General features: G+C 34.3%; 1 protein-coding gene across 4 annotated transcripts in view; it reads left to right on the top strand.

Moving 5' to 3' along the window:
• The window catches only part of CDH10 (cadherin 10), a 107,064-nt gene extending 100,040 nt beyond the window's left edge, over positions 1-7,024 (top strand). For 3 of the 4 annotated variants that reach the window (XM_068670861.1, XM_068670860.1, XM_068670859.1), the window contains exons 11-12: positions 1,890-2,141; positions 3,033-7,017. In XM_068670861.1, coding sequence (XP_068526962.1) covers positions 1,890-2,141; positions 3,033-3,526 — 746 coding nt within the window. In that variant the 3' untranslated portion in view covers positions 3,527-7,017. Of the gene's footprint in view, positions 1-1,889; positions 2,142-3,032 lie in introns of all 4 variants that reach the window. The other variant, XM_068670863.1, reaches the window with a different exon arrangement.
• The last annotated feature ends 10,000 nt before the right edge of the window (positions 7,025-17,024 follow it).

Genomic DNA, 17,024 nt, shown 5'->3' with positions numbered 1-17,024 from the left:
TCATATACATGCCTACAATATCTTGAATTTTCTTTTGTATCTACCAATATATAGAGAAGCTCTTTAGGCTACTGCTAACAATAATAATTCTGCATGGATGTTTGTGGTTTGGGACTTCTATATTTTCATCTGTGTAGGAAAGGCAAAAGTTAGTTTGGTAAAAAATAGAATTAAAAAAGTTATAAAGAAAATCAGTGAAAGTGTTGGTTTAGGATGAGTAACCAAACAAAGGGAGGAGAAAAAAAAGCTTCAAAAATGGCTTCACGTCGCAAGGTTAGATGTTTCACTTTAGCCTTCTGTCTGGTTCCGATTCCCCTGGTTTTCTGTTTTGCTTCTTTGTGATGATGAATGAAAATGATGACTCCAAGCACCAGTTTGTTACTTCCTTTGATTCTTTGTCAGATTCCTCAGCTCTTATCAGGTAAAAAATTTCAGAAGATTCTGTGGGACAACAAACTCATTTTGGCCTTCATTATCTGTACAATTAACAGAGATTCTGTAGATCACAGAAGGAATAAATGAGGGGATACAATGTAACATTCAAATAAGTTAAATTCATAAAGGCAATGGGAATAATTATATTTTAATGATGAAGAATACAGGAAGTAACAGGCTGCAAACAACTTGAGGAAGATTTGGGTTAGATACAAACTATATCAGTAGGGAGAGTGAAGAACTGGAGTGAAATTGTTTGTGTATCTTATGAATTCCCCAGCAGCAAAGAAAGGTATTTAAAGACACATCAGACAAATTGTTTTTGATATCGAGTGAAACAAATAGCATGCAAATACCTCAAAGCAATCAAGGGATGCAGTAAAGAAGAACTTTGTATTTTCCTTCATGGAGGACATGAAAAAAAAATCAATTAATTTTTTAAACAAATATTACATCCTAGTGATTATGTCCTGAGCATGTAGAGGTATTGACCTTGGTGTTTCTTTTCTATCCAAAATTACTTTCTTCCTTTTGCATGAGTTATTTTAATTCAGCCTGATATTGGCTGGCGAGATAGCTAACCATTTACCTCAAGAAATCCAGGTGTGATGGAAATGATATCTTCCTTCTAATGTCCGTATTTTCCCTCTTTTGGACTAAAAAGTCCAAAACTGTAGTGTGGACTTACATTTTCATAAACATAAAGTGGCTTTGACAATAGAACAGTCTCTTCCTGTTGCTCATTTCTTTCCAGTATCTTTTTCTTTCCTTCTCTGCCCTTGCATTGAATAGTCTTGATGCTCAAATGTATTATGTAGAACTAAGATTCGTTTGCCACAAATACAATTTATTAAATTCACATCTCAAAACTGAGTAGGAATACCGTCTTTCAGTTTTCTGAATTCCTGAAAAAATTTTCCAACAAAAATTCTACGCCATGTGCTAAAGTATATAATTCATTGTTCTACACATGTTGAAAGTGTTTTAGTGTGGAAAATCTCATCCTGCATTTACAGATAGCATTCCCCTGGGTGCTGTCACAGAAGATCCATGGAAAGAATCTTTCAGAACAGAGTGCTTGTTAAACAGCGTGAAGTGGAAGGTTATTTTTTCTCCGTTGGCCACTTCATTTCAGGGCTTTAGCCATGGAATGGAACTGTGTTGTGCACTGCATGCATTAATCTATAAAACATTTTAAGCTTTGAGAAATCCTCTTTTCAAATCACACTCAGAGGTTCTGCAGAGGCACAGAGGAGCAGGCCAGCTGTACATAAAAAATCATAAATAGCTTTCTGATTAAATGTGAATGTCACTAGAGAAGAGAGGGATCACTATGATATGAGGAAAAGCCCATTTTGAAATACTACCCGTGACGTAAAATATTATAGCTTGCATGTACTGTATGTGATACATGTTCTATATTCCTATACAACAGTATGTTTTAATCAATCTAGATAACACTGCCAGAATTTTGACAAGAAGGAATGGCTTTAGTCGACACGAAATAAGTACATACCTTCTACCAGTGGTGATATCAGACAATGACTACCCGATCCAGAGCAGCACTGGCACGCTGACCATACGCGTATGTGCCTGTGACAGCCGGGGAAACATGCAATCCTGCAATGCAGAGGCCCTGCTCCTCCCTGCTGGCCTCAGCACAGGGGCACTGATTGCCATTCTCCTCTGCATCATCATCCTGCTGGGTAAGAAAAATAAATGTATATTTTCCCCCGTGAGCAAGTATGTCAGGCCTGACACATTTTACAAAGCTATGCAGGTTGGTGGAATTAATGACCAGGGGTTTTGCTTCTTTTGCAAGAAACATTCAACTGTGAATTAAAAGAAAAAAAAGCAAAAACTGTTTGCCTAGAAATTGGACATAGTAAAAATGAAATCAGGTCCCAGAGTGTTAAATGTATCAGTGTACAACCAGCAGCATTTTTATCCTTTTGTTGTCTTTAAAAAAGGGGATCAGGCAGAAGGAATAACATAATCAAAAATTGCTTTCTTTCATTTTTAACTTACTTGTTTTGAGAAAGAGGAAAAATCCTGTTTTATTTAAATAAATACCTAAAGTCAACTTGCAGTACATATTTCACATAGAATATGCTAGTGAATACTTTTACTATATTAAATCACTGTCTATCCAGAGGTTTCTGTGGGGCAACAAAAAATTTGCAGATTTTGTAAACACACTATTTTGTGGTTTTTAGAATATCACTTAATGACCAGTTGGAAAACAGTTTGAGCAGTATACTCCAAGCTTAAAAAAAAAAAAAAAAAAAAAAAAAAGGAAAAGAACTTCAGAATAAACCTGGCTATTTTAACACTCATCAAAGTTATTACAGGAGCGCTAGACAAAGCTCATGGTTCTGTAAAGCAGCACACACAATGTTTGCGTTAAAAGCCCATTTTGGTACAGCCCTCACTGTGTTACTGTAATGCGGACAGTGAAGTTTATCCATTTATCAGATTTATCAGGCAGAAATGAGCTGGTGAAATGTTGCTGAAGTAAATCTGTTGTATCTGATGGTTCTGCTACTAAGAACTTGTTCAATCGAGATCTTTACCCATTCTTTCCTTCTCCCTTCAAGTTATAGTGGTGCTGTTTGCTGCTCTGAAGAGGCAACGAAAGAAGGAGCCTTTGATCCTGTCTAAAGAGGACATCAGAGACAACATTGTGAGTTACAATGATGAAGGTGGTGGAGAGGAAGACACCCAAGCCTTTGATATTGGCACACTGAGGAATCCTGCAGCTATCGAAGATAAGAAGCTTCGACGAGATATTATCCCTGAAACATTATTTGTACCACGGAGGACTCCTTCAGCACCAGATAACACAGATGTCCGGGATTTCATTAACCAAAGGCTAAAAGAGCACGATACTGATCCTTCTGCACCACCGTATGACTCACTTGCAACTTATGCCTACGAGGGAAATGATTCAATAGCTGAATCCTTGAGCTCCTTAGAGTCAGGTACTACCGAAGGAGACCAAAACTATGATTACCTCCGAGAATGGGGCCCTCGGTTTAATAAGTTAGCTGAAATGTATGGTGGAGGAGAAAGTGACAAAGACGCTTCTTAACCTACAGTAGGCTACATTTTTGGTTCCTTTGAGCGGAAGTAATTTTACAGACACCTTCTGCACTCAACAGTATTTAACATTCAGGAAAATTTTCCTGCCACTCAGCACAATGGTTTCCTTTTAAAATTTGTTTCCAGTTTGTCCATTAACGTCATTCATTCTTTCTAGTAGAATGCCACTTGGAATATATACAGCATTTTATTTAATCACCTTCCAAGAGCCAAAGCTATGGAAATTCAGTGTTGTCCATTTTAGTAATTAAAATAAAAAATACCTTACTTTCAGAAATTTGAACAGGGTGATAATCCCTTAAGCAACCTCATGTACAAGCCGCTTCTGTTAGATACATGTTCTACCCTTGCAAGTGCAGCTTTTAAGATGGCAAAGAAGAAAAAACCCAGTATGTCCTGTTCTGTACATTAAAATTTAAACAAATTGTACACGTGGTGTTAATAAGTGTAATATGCAGCTGGTTTAAAAAAAAAAAAAAAAAAGTTTGTGCAACTTCATTTCATCAAATTCTATCTGCCAATGTTTTATATTTATATTTTTGTATTTATTTTTAAGAAATAAACCAGTTTTTACAACTATGTTGATGCTTGCCTGCCTGTTCTGGCCATCGATTCCAGGCTTGAAGAAAGCATGACATTTCTCCAGTGACAGCACAGCCAAGTGCCAATATCTCTATGCTGCATGCATATAACACAGCTAGAAGTGCATGTGTTCCCAGGGAGAGGAGCAAGTCGTAGATCTATTTGCTTGCTTGAAAATTCTACTTCCTAAAGCTGTCATGTTTAGGAGAAAATTTGTTTTGTTATCTTACTGTAGAAAGATGAATTACCATTTTCTCAACATGAATTACACAATTCTAAAAACATGCTGATATAACTAATTCATAAAAGAATTAATTCTGAAAACTGAGATTATTTGTTCTATCATCCTCCATTTTGAATCACAATTGCATCATTAGAGGTGATCTGTAACTGCAACAGAGAAACTGCAGAAAGATGTTTAAGCAGCTATTTTTATGCACCAACCTTTTCTAAAGCCAAATGACAAACCACTGCATGTTATTGCAACTATATGAGAGTAAAGTAATCTCTTTTAAAACTGCCAGGCTGAAGGCTGACAAAGTGCCAGTAAAACTAGCACACACTCCCACCCAATTTACTGAGTTTTCTGATGGCTTGGAAAAGTCTAGTAAAAAGAAAACTGAGCAAGTAGCCAACCGGAACAGAAATCATAGCCTAGCTATCACAAAACAAAGTATGTATCCCAAGACATTTTAGGATGTCTCTTTCTTCCCACGGTCTTCAGATTACACAAATCTATTTCGCAAACAAGCACTCTGGGATTTATAAACATTTCCGAGAGGAAATAATTTCAGAGAAAAAGTAGGATGTGAGGTTCTCTGATAACTTTTTTACTGTGGAAGAAACACATCTGAAGGACAATCTCTCCTTCTCTATCTCCGTTAACTTCTTACTGGCATAAAATCAACAGGTATTGAAAATGCATTAGTCCTTCGAAAAGTGCATTGCTGCATTCTTATTACACCAGATATTTTTTCTCCTAAATGGACAGATTAAACCCAATGAAGTTGAAAGCTGAATACAGTGCCATTATGCAAGCTACTCTGGTGCAATGAAGACCGAATTTTTATTGACTTGATATCAAATTAAAGTATTTGTTCCATTAAGAAACTTTGAAGATTATGGATTTTTCTTCATTTCACTCAATGGTACCTTCATTAGCGAAGGAATTTTGATATTCCTTAATAGAAAAATAATTCTGAGAATATTAAGAAACATCTTAGATATTCAGTATTATAACGTTTTTTTGAAAAGCCATATGAACATTTTTTTATGATTATGATTTTTTATTATTTATTGAAATGGATCTAATTTTTCCTCCCTTCCCAACTTTCATTTGTCCTTCAACATGTACCAGTAGGAAATAAACACATAAAATTAAACCATTTAGTATGTATATAGCCAAAAGGCTCTCTTCCAATACTGTTCTCTGTCTGCAACAGCACTGAGATCAGTGCCACCCTGTACATTTAACTGAGTATGTACTAGGACAGAAGATAAAGGTAGCAATACAGCTGCTTGCCATCACCATCCTTTTGCTAAAAAAAGATTTGGGTTACACAAACCCAGACAACACTTTTACATGCAATTCAGTAAGGTTCTCTGTTCTATTCCTGAAAACAAAACAAACCAAAAAACACAAGCACCCCCCACCCACCTCCCTTCATAAATATATCAGCAAATATCAAGTAAGACTCTATTATTTTGATTTGCATTGCAGTATTTATTTCTGAATCTTAATGATTTTTTTTTCTCTGCCACTACCTTTAAGGAGGTTATTTTATAATGATTGAGCAGAACCTTAAGCTAGTATTTAAAATTGAATCCTCCATGGCCTATTAAATAAAATAGTGGTATACCTTGTGGAAACATATAGCAACATATAAATATACTACTAAAAAATATTATATGAATAGTGTAAATGAAAATTACTTTTACTTCTTGCCATATCCTTGGAGTTTTATTTCCCAATACACTCTGGATTAAAAAGAAAAAACAAACAAACAAAAATTCAGCACTATACATGTTACTGAACAAATAACATTTCAGTTTACAAATATCTACCATGTTACTGTACAAATACTGCATCCCAGTGAAAGTTTCCTTAGGAGCATGCAGTCATCCATGTAGGCAAATGATAAAAAATACTCAGGAAGTCATAATTCATAATTCATTGTCATATTCAATTTATTTTAGGAACTGCATCATCAGCTGAGTCTGGTCTTTAATATTGCACTCAAACATAGAATAGTCCATAAATAATGTGTTCTCCATGCCATAAATGAGTCACAGCAGCTTAGTAAAACCTAGGGCCTTAGAACAAGAGATGAAAGCCATGGAAAAGGAGAAGAAAGGAATCAAGGACACTATCTCAATGTCTCTTATTCCACTGAATGGTGAAGAATTGGAAAGTGAAACTCCCAAATGACTTGAAAAAGTAGAGAAAATTTAAGATAGGATACCCCCTTCCCAATCAGTACCTGATAAACCTAGTCACATGTGTGACTGAAATATAGAAAAATGTAACAACGTTATAAGACTTTTGTACTGTTTAGTCTGAATTAATTCTCTATACCTTCTTATGATAAAAATGTTACAACAAAGTGAAAATTAAATACTGCATTTCAGGCGGAACATCTGAATGACTTACAAGACAAATCTAATGAATGTTTAAAAATTCAGAAACTTCAAAACTATTGTAACCACTGAATCCACAGTGAGTTCTTAGTGCCTGTTCTACCAAATAATAAATACATACATACATAAACTATGAATATTGAGAAAGGAGGGCTGTACAAGATCTTATGTTAACCAGATATATGAACAATAATAGATAAAATAACATTTCACAGGGCCTTTCAGGAAATGGTTGTTGGTAAGAACTGTTTAAGCAGATTAAATAGTGAATAAAAATAAAAATAAAAATACCTAAATCATCAAAATTGTCTCATTGCATATCATCAGATCAACAAATCCACCACTTGCCACCCCTGGGTATGCAGCTGTTTTTTACTCATCACTGTCACATGGTAACATTTCCACCAATGCTACTTCAACACTTCAACAGCATATAAAAATACTATTCCTACCCTGTAGGAAAAAAAAAAAAAACAAGGTTTTTTATTTATCAATAACATTGCCATCTATCAAAAGTGTCTACCTTTCATTTCTTTCACTCATTGCCCAGTGTGATTCCCTTGAATCAGTTTTTCCCACAATGGTTTTTGAATTTATTCTTGTGCTACCTATTACACAAAGTTGCAAGAAAAATATCCAAAATATCCAAATCTGCTACACTATTCTCCTCCAAACCTCTTATAATTTGTTCCTACTGGAGTAATTACAAAGATATCTGTTAAGGGCTACAGAGCTTCTCACTATGCACAACCATTGCCCCCATGTTCTGCTTTTCAGACTGGTATGCCATTATTGTAGCAGAAAACAAAATATTTGAGTGTTCCTCTCAGCTTCCAACGTTTGGGAAAAAAGTAAGTACTTTCTTTTGCCACATCACTAATTCCTCAAAAGAAAAATCAATTATTATTTTTTTTAGGAAGACTAGTTAGTGACAGGTATGTGGTATAAGCATATCAACAAGAGCTTAGGTTTCCTTCCTTTTCTTCAAATAGAAAACTACAGATCTGACTACAAAAAGTTACTAGGAGCTTTCAAGCACTGCATTATTTTATCAGACTCCAGTACCAAAATCACCCAAAACTAATCTGTTCACAAAAAGGTGAACAGATGAATGTTCAAGCTAAAACAATTTCACTTATTCATAACAGTGTAACCTGTTATGTCCAACATATTATGGAAATAATAAACATAGGGAGATAAAAACAAATATAAGAAGATACATGAATGTAATTTTTCCTATAAAATGTCATGGGCTTCTCTATTGTCATTACAGTTTTATTGGGGCCTATTGAATCTCTACTCTAATATGGTCGAAGTGGCTGAAAAATCACATTATACATAATTGAATGCATATTTACATTTAATGTAAAAATAGTAGCAACAACTGAATCTCTAACTACAATAAGCCTGACAGGACTTATTTAATTCTTTGTTCTTTTGTTTTCTCTTCTTTAAAATTATCCAAATTTCCAAGTTATGCAAATGCCTCCTTTTTCAAAACAAAATTTTCAACCCAAACATTTAATTTTTAAGAAATCTTCATTGGTTTTAAGTTGATGTCAGCCTAAATAAACAATGAAAAAAAAAATAACATATTGAAAATAAAATTGAAAAGTACTCTTTCTTTGATTTTTGGCTACAAATGACATATTTCGGACAGTTAACTTTGAGTCTTACCTGGTAGATTGAGACATCCTTATCATCTCATATATATAAACACATATATTTATATATATTAAACATATACTTGGCAAAATACCCAATTTCCATTTCCATTAATGTTTGCACAACAATATGTTGATTATCAGTTAAGCATGGAAGAAACCTTTCTTTTCTAAAAATACTTGCAAATGTTTAAATACAGTGCATGAAAGACTCTCAGCAAACCTCCTGTATATCCGTCCTTTTCAGGGAAACAGAGCAAACTCTAATTACATAATATTCATCAAAATGCCAGTGAAACCCGACAGTTTAATCCAAAGAGTATATTTTATGTTCTAAACATAATGTTCCAAATCCAAATTACTGGATGAAAAAGTTGTGTGATTTGCAGCTGTACAGTTAAAAAAAAATAAAAAATACAGCAAATCCAAATCCAAGAAGTGAGTTAATCAATGACTCATGCAAAGTTTTGGAAGTCATAAAAGTGTTGACAAACTTTAATTTACAGAGGAACTTTGGTATATTTAACAATGGTGCATAAAGATATAAAGATTGGCTCTGTTGTAATACATGTCTCTATTATTCATTACCGCCTCCTGAATTTCATCATTACAAAGAAGCAATGAACATTTGTGATTTTGGGCTGTTTTCCAGATAGTGTGGTAATCTGCTTGATCACAGGGACAAAAGCTGTCTCTGAACCATTTTTTAAAGTGAAAGACACCTGCAGTACATTGCCTTCACTTGCTATGAACCAAGGCAGTCACAATAATCACATGTGGAGAAGGGAATTCCAGATTACACAGTCTGTTTAGTTTTCCAAAAGGTGTTTGAGAAGATCTACAATCAAAACTCCTAAAGAATTAAGCTGTCATAGTCTTCACCTGGGCAAAAGACAGAAAATCAATGATAGGAGTAAACATTAGGAGTATTAGTGAAGGTCACCCACCAGTGGAATCCTTCATAATTTGATCTTTTGACCTGAAAAATAAAGAGACAGTAGAGTTTATCTGTCATTATAATTAAGACCAGTAAATAAAAGGGCAGTCATAAGAACTGTAGGGACATGTTGGCAACATAAAAATGTGAATCGTATACAGGAAGGAGCTGCTGTTCACTGTGGTTTTCAATAGAAGAAAGAGAAGCCATTCCATCTGCCCCCCAGAACAAATCCCAGCCTATAATTCTGAATGCAAATGAATTTGTTATTTTATTCTTATTTCTTATTTTTTTGTATCTGCAACTGCTGCTGAATGATCATGGGATAATTCTCCAGAAAATGCTTTAACAGTAGTATCCAGAAGAGAAGTAAGAATGCATTAAGCTGTACTGATAGAAAAACTTTCTCTTACTTGTCAAACCCAGTTAATCTCACCTTGCCTTCCCTAGAGTTGCACTTCAACATAAATAGGCCCAGAACATGAATTTATTCTATGAAAATGTATTGTCTACATTTTCAAGACTTTGCTGGCATAAAAGCTGTACAGTCATTAGGTTTAATGTGGCTATATTTAAAATGCCATTTAAATTATTTCTCTGGATAAAAGTCCATCAGACACACTGGAGGATAGTTAATTTATCTGCCATTGGCGCACTTTATTTAGTAACAGAAGTTGGTGAAACTTATTCATAACTGAGAGTGTGATGAAAAGTGTATTATTAGAAAGAACCTTGCCCATCTTCTCTCCTCCAAATTTTCCATGTTTGAGAAGTATGTTTTTTCTTGCTACTCTTTATTAATACATTCAAGGCAGAATAGACAAAAAGAAAATATTATTTTGAATGTCAATATTCAGTATATATGCACATATACATTATGTTCTTTACTTAAATATGCATATATATATACATATGCATATGTATACATACACATATGCATACATATAACGTTTGTTTCCCATGTCATGCCTAGGCGTTATTATTCATATTAACATGAGACTGTTTTGGAAATGTCACAGCAACCTTTCTAGATGACACTTCCAGAAGAGAAACTTTAGACAGCTACTATGCACAATTATGCCAAATATACATATACATTTCTGTATCATCATCTCAAAACAGTGACCTAAGCAGCCTTAGTATAAATGATGCTGGAAGATAAAGGGAAAAAAAAAAAAAAAAAAAAAGCATGAAGGTTGTCTTCTGGCCTTTAATTATACTGTCTGAAAAACAGTTGTTGTAAAGAGACTCCACTAAGAGACTCCATTACTCAGTTAAGGGCTCAGTCTGGCCTTCTTCCATACTAGTGCACTATTGAGAGAGGAAGATAACTTCTTCCTTAACACAAATTTCCATATAAATGTACTCCAAATATTCTCATAGCTCCTACACAGTCAGCTATGTTAGTTCATATTACCCTGTTTTCCTCAGTTATGCATTGGATAGACTGCACTGGGAATGATTGAAGGCTACTGCATGACAACTTTTCTGTGCAGTCTTACCTCTTTTTGTACAGTTTGCAGTACAAGCATTCTAACCACACTGCATTCTTCCCAGACAAGCAGATTTCTACTTCTACTACAGCGTCTTAAAATAAAATAAAATAAAGTAAAATAAAATAAAATAAAATAAAATAAAATAAAATAAAATAAAATAAAATAAAGTAAAATAAAATGTATTGGTAACCATTACCAATATAATTTTCATTTACTGACTTCCAAACTGGGGTAAAATCATTCCTGATAAGCAAAACCATCAATCCTTAAGACTGAGAATGCAGAAGGACATATCTCAACTACATGGGATTTTCTTGCTTTAATAATTATTCCTCAACTTCTCATTTGTAAAATACAGATTTAGAAAAAACAAAAAAAAAAAAAACAAAAAAAAAAACAATCAAACAAAAACAAACACATAAACAAAACACACTATGTTAGGCCTTGGAGAGTTTTCTGACTAAATTGTGAGACACTCATCTTCTATAGTGATGAGCGCCACAAGAATGACTGAAAAATCTGCTTGACATCCCACTCTAAGCAGAACAAAGCAAATGACATGTATGGACGCCCATTGGTCAAGGACAATAGTTACTTATGAAGTGCATGATGGCAATTCTTCACATTCAGTGAAGCAGAAACTGGAACAAAAATACCACATGACTATGTATTTAAGAATTAACTCAATGCACATAGATGACAGAAATAAGGATAAACAACCTCAATAATGGCATTTCCTCAGTTACCTTTGCAACTTAATAATGTTAACTAAAGTGGTTTTGGAGTACAATGGCAAATGCTATGTAATAAAGGTCATCTTTTTTTCCTTAGAAGTTCAACTTTCACCACCTTGTAATGCATAATAAACATGATAGATTTTTCCAAACTTGCCTGGTCTACAATACTTTTGCAGAATTAGCATTCTTAAAAAAATGAATTTATTTCAAATCAAAATTAAAATCAAAACTGCCTTCCTTCTTTGTTCCCTACTTAGCATATGTGGTTCTACCAGATACGTATGTCTTATAAAACAGAAGCTTCTATAAAAATGCCAAGTAAAACTTCAGAATATTTTTCTGCCATATACAAGGGGAAAAACAAAACAAAACAACAACAACAACACAAAACCTTCACAAATAAAACACTAACAAAATCAGAAAGTTATGTGAGCATATTCTAACATCTCAGTCAAATATTATTTTCAATCAAGAATTTTTTTTAAAAAAAAATATATATATATATATATAAAATCACACAAAATATGTAATAAGCACCATCAACATGCGTTGACATGACCATTATTTCTAAACATTCCTAAATTGCTGACTAGGAAAGTGTCACTCAAAACACCTCCTGTTCTTATTTTCTCTTTCCTATCATTACTGTACAGAGGTAGATCATTGATGTAATTGACACTGACATAATCCAACACAGGAGATTTTAAGTTTCTGCACAGAAAGACTATAACTAAAATAATACAGACTGGGAAGTCAGAAGTGGGTTTTCTGAATCACCCTTATATAATACATTCATTTCTACTGTATAAAGGTCTTCCTAGGCAATGCCAGTGGTTTGGGGTCTCCCTTGAAGGACAGCTAAGCACAAGTTTGATTGTCATGCTGCTGTGGATCAATCTTGACCATAGGCTAGACACCCAGCTACTCACTCACTCACCCTCTGCAACAGGACAGGGAATGAAATGAATGGTTGAATCTTGTGGGTTGAGAAAAGACAGGGAGAACACTTTAACTGCCACAGACAAAACAGACTTAACTTGGGAAAAATTAATCTAACTTATTGTCAGATAAAATATGTTTGGGTAATGAGAAACAAAGACAAAAACTAAAACATCTACCCACCCCTTCCACCCCCTTTCTTTTCCCCAGGTCAAATCTCACTCCTCCATTCCCAACTGCCCTACAAGCAGCACAGGAGCTGTCCATAACAGCTCCTCTCTCTCTGCCACTTTTTCCTTTTCACACTGGGCCCCCTCCATCTCTCACTTCAAATGAGAATTCTTTTTAGTTTTAGTTAAATTCTGATCAATTTATTGGCTTTTCCACAGTGCAGCTGACATATACTATCATAAAAAGTCATCTTCCTGAATTTTCTACCAGTCGGGTAGAAAACTTCTTGCCCACTACACATGCCTTTTAGTGTTTCCTTTCTTTTAACGTAGTGGAGTACTTGTGGGGAAGGAGGAAGAGGAAAGGCTGTCACAAAAGGCAGTTTGGATACAAGATTCATAACCAGTGTTATGTAGCAAGGTGTTGAGTGGAAGAATGCCTTTTTGTTTTCTTAGTATCCATTAAATTATTTTCATTGAGCTAAGTCGAAGAGAGATATAAAATTGAATTTTAGGGGTATGCTCCCAGTAATTCACTGTAGCCTCTTCTGGAGCCCTATAGCTCATCCTTGACTTAGATTTGATACTTGTTCGGAGAAAGGAGTGAAATACACCTTGGGATAAGTTAATAAAATTATGAATGCTTGTCATGTTATTCACAGGCATGTCCTGACTAATACCATAGGATTTCTCTATATTCTCAAAGACTGTAACAATAACGTTAAATTTGTAATGCATAATTATGCATATAAAAGTGATGTAGCCTTCTACATTGAGTTCAGGATATAACACAATTCTTGTAGATAGAAAACATGCTTTCAAACAGAAAGTGTGTATTTTAGTTAAGAGAACAAACAAGCTTCAGAGTATCTGCCTTCAAGGTTCAAATCTGCATAGTTCCAGCACTATAAAGCTGATTGATTGTTCCTCATTACAAAAGGGTGCTACTGCTTTAATCATTAAGGAAAGCATGTGCTACAAAACAAGCAAGACCCATCTATTTCTCAAGTATGCTTTAATATAACTAACATGAATGGCAATAAGCTTTGTGGAAGACAGCTAAAACAGATTTGAGAGTAACTTTAAAGACCTGTAATGGGAAGAGAAGGGGAGATCTTTCCCAAAGTTTTTAATAAGAAAAACAACTCATATAGCTAACAAGAAAATAAATTCTCTGAATAGTAAACCTTCAGCCTTGTAGTTATTTGTCACCTCTCTCCATTTCAATGAAGACAAAACATTTCTATGATTACATCCATTAATTTAATTAATTTCACTAAAAGCAATGCTAGTCAACATTTATATGTGTATACAGTCTCTGTAAGTGCACCGAAAACAACTCCTCCCAGTATCTTTCAGCTATTTATAAACTTCTAAGCCATTTAACACAAAAACATTTATCTTACATGAGCTATTAAGAGGAAAACAATTCATTTTTAAAAGAAAAACGTCAGGCAGAAGAGGGAAGCAGTCTAGTTTTTGTCTACCACTCAAATACCCCAAAAACTGTGAAAAGAATCAAAATCAAGTCGTGCTGTAACTGGATAAATTCAGTTTTAGTAAATAAAGTAATGGAAGCTGAACAATGAGTTCCACTTATTCTTGAGCAGTGTTAGTAGAAGACAAATATTAAAATAATATAACAACAGAATATTGCTGCATTACTTGCAAAAATGGCAAACATTTCCTTCTATCAACAGTTAGGTTTTATTTCTTTCATTTTAGCAGTACATGTACCTCAAATAGTTGAGAGGTTCAGTTCAGTTCAGTTCAGTTCTGATCTGGTACAAAATCCAGATGATTACATTCACACCCTACTTGAATGTTTTTAGGCCCTAGTACACTTTAGTTCCTTGACGTTAAAGTAAGTAGAGAACTAAGTCTAGCAGTGGAGTTTGATTTACCATAAGATGACATCCACGTAATTTTAGCAGCATACAATTAGAGTTAATTAAAATCACCTACTTTATGATTTCTGAATTTTCCATGTCTCTCAAAGCTATGGTGGGTTTTTTCATGCACCATCAAGGACTCAGAGAGAACAGGCAAAGACGAAAACATAAATAAATAAAAACTTCCAATTCAAATATTTTGTACCTGAGAAACAAGCAGGTACAAGGTAAATGTAAATGAGAAACAAGCAGGTACAAGGTAAATGTAAATGCTTATTCATTCAAAAAGTCTACAGGTCTCTCATATGTCCCTCAGATGCAAAAAAATAAATAAATAAAAAACAGACTATGCATTTCTTAATGCTCTTCTTAAGCCCAGCTGGTCATAAACTAATCTGTGCTCTGGGCATGAAGACAATGAAATTTGAAAAGACACTGTAATAGATTCTACTACTATATCCTGGTGTAATTCCAGATGGAAGTGCCATTAACCTTAAACATCAGATAGATAAGGAGAAAACCAGGAAAGAAATGTGAAAAACAGAAAAGACAGTGGAGCTCTGAAGTCTGTCATGATTTATAAAAGCAACCAATAACAGTAGAGGTGTTTTTTACTGATAAGTCAAAAATATATATATATATATATATATATATATATATATATATATATATATATATATATATATATTCTGTATATATATAAAAGATTGAAAAACACCTATATTTCTGTATGGCATTATTAGCATTGAAGATCACCCATATGCACTCATGACTGGCATTACTAGGTGTCAGCAAAAATGTTGCTTTCAATACTTCATAATTTCTTTGAGAACCAAATATGTCAATACCACATCACATTGATTAAATGATTTTAATATAATTGGTTACAGGTTGCTTATCCAGAAGACCTGTTAAAGGTGGCAAGAAATATAAAGACATGGTCCATTTTACAATCTTTGTTAAATGCTTTTCCTAAAATATATGCATTTTGATAATATCACCTAGGCCACTAAGGGGAGGTTCAAGACATTACTGCACATTATATATGCCAAAATTCTTCTGCCTTTCAGTGCAAAGCTCAGTATTTTTAATTTCTATGGAAGATATCATCTGTTTTGCTGAGTATGCAGAGATTGGCATATTTCAGTCATATGTTCTCGAGTATACTCAAATAAAAGCTGAGACGCTAAATTTAAACACTACCAACAGTGATCCATTGCTTTCTTGTTGTCTTGAAGAACATAAAAATATATCATGACATTCAGCAAACAAGTGCTATTTTTATAACATGAAAAAAATAAATCTGTTAAATGTTAAGTATTAGGATATTGCCAAGAACTTGCATCAAACTGAACTCCTGACTCCCATACTAAATGCACATGATGAGCAAAACAAATTTATACAAATGTATACTTTATACAAAGTATATAGATATCTAATAAAAGATTTCAGAAATATATGTCATAACATTTCCTGCATACATGGTATGTATAGAATGCTGTAGTCTCTACAGCAGAGCTCAGCAGCTGCCCCCATGCTATATCAGAGCCAGCTCCAGCCAGCCCCAAAAGGGACACACTGCTGGCCAGAGCTGAGCCAGGGAGTAACTGGGAGAGCAGATCGAAGAAAGGAAAAAAAAAAAAAAAAAAGTCAGAAAATAAAATAATAAAAAAAAAAGCTGTAGAACAGCAGCAGGGGGAAAAGAGTGAAAAAATGTGAGAGAAGCAGACCTCAGACCACAAGGTGAGTGCAGCAGGAGGGAAGGAGGTGCTCCAGGCATGGAGAGCAGCAGACTGTATCCCTGCAGCCCATGGGTCCCACATGGAGTAGATCTCCATGCTGCAGTCCATTCAACTATTGGATTTTAAGCAGTCATATTAAGCAGCAATGCTGCCAAACTGCTTTCACCTCAATATTTTGGGTTCAATCACACTACAAGAGCATTAATTTATTCTACATAAATGATTAGATTGCTGGAATAATAGTTTTTTCAACTGTATTAAGTCTTACTTAAAGTGTACTCAAATACTAAGTGTCCTATAGTAGCATTATCAATGCAGTCCAAAGAATACTAGGAAGAATTAGATAAAGGATAAACTTAAGGCCTTTCTTAAGTGATTTTGTTTACTAACGAGATATCTGTAAGAATGCTCTTAAAAAAGAACAACAACAAAAAAAACTTTTCTGGAGTGCATGTTAAAATAATATTATCTTCATAGCAAAAGGTCCTAATATCCCACTCGCACACTGCATCCTCCCCTGAAACTCTCTGAAAAACTTCTCAATACATTTCACACAGACTGCAAGTATAGTGACAACTTATGACTCTTTAGTATCTCTTCTGAGCTGAAGTCTCCTAGCTGTTTTAGAGCATTTTCAACTGGCAATGGCATCCTGTTCAGGACTGTTAGACATTCCTGGTCAGTCATATCT

Source organism: Anas acuta, chromosome 2 (assembly GCF_963932015.1).
Source record: "Anas acuta chromosome 2, bAnaAcu1.1, whole genome shotgun sequence".
Lineage (NCBI taxonomy): Eukaryota > Metazoa > Chordata > Aves > Anseriformes > Anatidae > Anas > Anas acuta.
This window is presented reverse-complemented; position numbering and strand designations above follow the sequence as displayed.